Here is a 2500-nt window from a genome sequence, read left to right as displayed (position 1 = left end):
CCCCCTCTCTTTCTCAGCTGTTTGGAGCTCTCTTGCGGGGCTGCTGTGCTGATCTCTCCTACCTGAACCTCTCCAAAAACTCTTTCTCTCACAAGTCAGTCCCTGGCCAGCGGGCTAGACCAGGCCTCGCCGCGCTTCGCCCCGTAAACCCTCTCACAGAAAGGCTTTGGAATCAAAATGGAGTCTAACTTTGCACAGGCAGTATTGTCCAATATCTACGCCCCCCCGCCCACCTTGCCATTGTAATATATACTGTACATTAAATAACTGAAACAGTAGATGTAGATATAGAAATAGACATGAATATGAAGGCTTTTAAAACATAGGACTAATGGAAATGGTTGTTGCATCGCTAGTGTATCCCATGTCTATAGTTCTGTTTTGGATTGGTCAGTGCTGGGTGGGTTATCGTTACCTCTCCTTCTCTGATTCTAATGAGCCGGGTGTGTCAGAGACATGTGGGGTGGGAACAGGGAGTCCTGTGAGGAGGCATGCCATTATGAACTTATGCATATTTAAAGCAGAGCTATTCTCAGTCGACCTAACTCCCTCCCCTCTTTCCAGATTGACCAATCAGTGCTCTCTCCTTCCCTTTCGCTCTCCCTCTCTCTCTCTCTCTCTCTCTTTCTTTCTCTCTCTTGCTGTCTCTAACTCTCCCTCCACCCTCTCTAAAATTAGAATGAGCTGTATTGGCATGACCACACAACAGAGTATTATTGCCAAGGTGATTGGTGATTGCAAAAAACAAAAACAACAATCTCTCTCTCGGTCTGTGATGGGTGGACAATTGTATGGACTAAGAATTTACCTAAATCTCTCTCTGTATTTTTCTCTCTTTCTCCCTCTTCTCCCCCCCCCACCCCCCTCTCTCTCTCTCTTAGGAAAATGAAGGAGACTCTACCCATGTTCCGTCAGTTCTTCAGCTCGGCCTTCAGCCTCACCCACATCAGCCTGGCCTCCATGAAGCTGCCCCCCGATGCCCTCAGGTGAGAAGCCGCCTCCATTTTGTGTCAACACAAAGGGGCTCTCAGGTGAGAAGCCGTCTCCATTTTGTGTCAACACAAAGGGGCCTGCTCAACCATGACTGACCACTGGAACTCTGAGCCACACACATAATAATAATAATAATAATAATAATTTTATCTGTCTGTTTTCAGAGCACTGTTCCTTGGTCTGTCCTCAAACCCTCATATTAATGACCTGCATCTGGACATCAGTGGCTGTGAGGTACCTGTTTGTCTGTTTGCCATCTCTGTCTGTCTGTCTGTCTGACTGTATTTCTGTCTATCCGTCTGTCCATCCGTCCGTCTGTGTGTGTGTCTGTCTGTCTGACTCTGTCTGTCTCTCTGTCTGTGCCTGTCTGTCTGTCTGACTGTATTTCTGTCTGTATGTCTGTCTGTTAGTCGGTCCTTCTGCATGTTCAGTGCATGTTCCAGAGCAGTGTCACCGAGATTTAAGTACAATCTTCTTTGTCTGGATCTGGGCTTTTTTTTTTAAAGACCAGTCTTTGTATTTTTTCTGCAAGGACCCACTTCTGACAGTATTATTCCAGCAGTTTCACTGGTTTCTGTAAACCTTGTTCAGTCTGTGATGGTGGATCATTGTATGGACACTAAGAATTTAACTAAATCTCTCTCTCTCTCTCTCTCTCTCTCTCTCTCTCTCTCTCTCCTCTCCCTCCCTCCCTCTCTCTCTCCCTCCCTCTCAGCTCAGGTCCACTGGAGCAGTGGTTCTAGAGGAGTGTCTCCCCAGGCTCTCCTCCATTGCCACTCTAGACATCTCTGATAATGGTGAGCACTACTGGGCTATAGGGTGCTGGGCTATAGGGGCCAGGTTGAGGCTGTTGAGGCTTGGGCTTGTGGGATCCGGAGTTTGTGTATCAGGGTTGTGTGTATTCGGCCTGTGTGTTGTGTATTCAGGAATGAGTGTTGTGTACTCAGGGTTTTGTGTTGTGTATTCAGGGTTGTGTTGTGTACTCAGGATTGTGTGTTGTGTATTCAGGGTTGTGTTGTGTACTCGGGAGTGTGTGTTGTGTATTCAGGGTTGTGTTGTGTATTCAGGGTTGTGTACTCGGGAGTGTGTGTTGTGTATTCAGGGTTGTGTACTCAGGGTTGTGTTGTGTATTCAGGGTTGTGTACTCGGGAGTGTGTGTTGTGTATTCAGGGTTGTGTACTCAGAGTTTTGTGTTGTGTACTCAGGGTTGTGTTGTGTATTCAGGGTTGTGTTGTGTACTCAGGGTTTTGTGTTATGTACTCAGGGTTGTGTTGTGTATTCAGGGTTGTGTTGTGTACTCAGGAGTGTGTGTTGTGTACTCAGGGTTGTGTTGTGTATTCAGGGTTGTGTTGTGTACTCAGGGTTGTGTTGTGTATTCAGGGTTGGATGCAGACCTTCTCTCTGTTCTCCCGGCTCTGTCTCGACATCCATCCATCAAACACCTGCTGCTGGGAAAGAACTTCAACATCAAGAACAGGTAGAATGTGTGTGTGTGTATGTGTGTGTG

The 2500-nt window shown here is 47.0% G+C and overlaps 1 protein-coding gene across 1 annotated transcript in view; it reads left to right on the top strand.

The window, feature by feature from the left end:
• Positions 1-2500, top strand: part of LOC135254248 (capping protein, Arp2/3 and myosin-I linker protein 3-like) — a 34984-nt gene that overhangs the window by 15484 nt on the left and 17000 nt on the right. The window contains exons 15-19 of the mRNA XM_064334407.1: positions 18-94; positions 882-986; positions 1158-1227; positions 1709-1790; positions 2374-2470. Coding sequence (XP_064190477.1) covers positions 18-94; positions 882-986; positions 1158-1227; positions 1709-1790; positions 2374-2470 — 431 coding nt within the window. The remainder of the gene's footprint in view (positions 1-17; positions 95-881; positions 987-1157; positions 1228-1708; positions 1791-2373; positions 2471-2500) is intronic.

This window comes from Anguilla rostrata, chromosome 4, assembly GCF_018555375.3.
Source record: "Anguilla rostrata isolate EN2019 chromosome 4, ASM1855537v3, whole genome shotgun sequence".
Classification (NCBI taxonomy): domain Eukaryota; kingdom Metazoa; phylum Chordata; class Actinopteri; order Anguilliformes; family Anguillidae; genus Anguilla; species Anguilla rostrata.
This window is presented reverse-complemented; position numbering and strand designations above follow the sequence as displayed.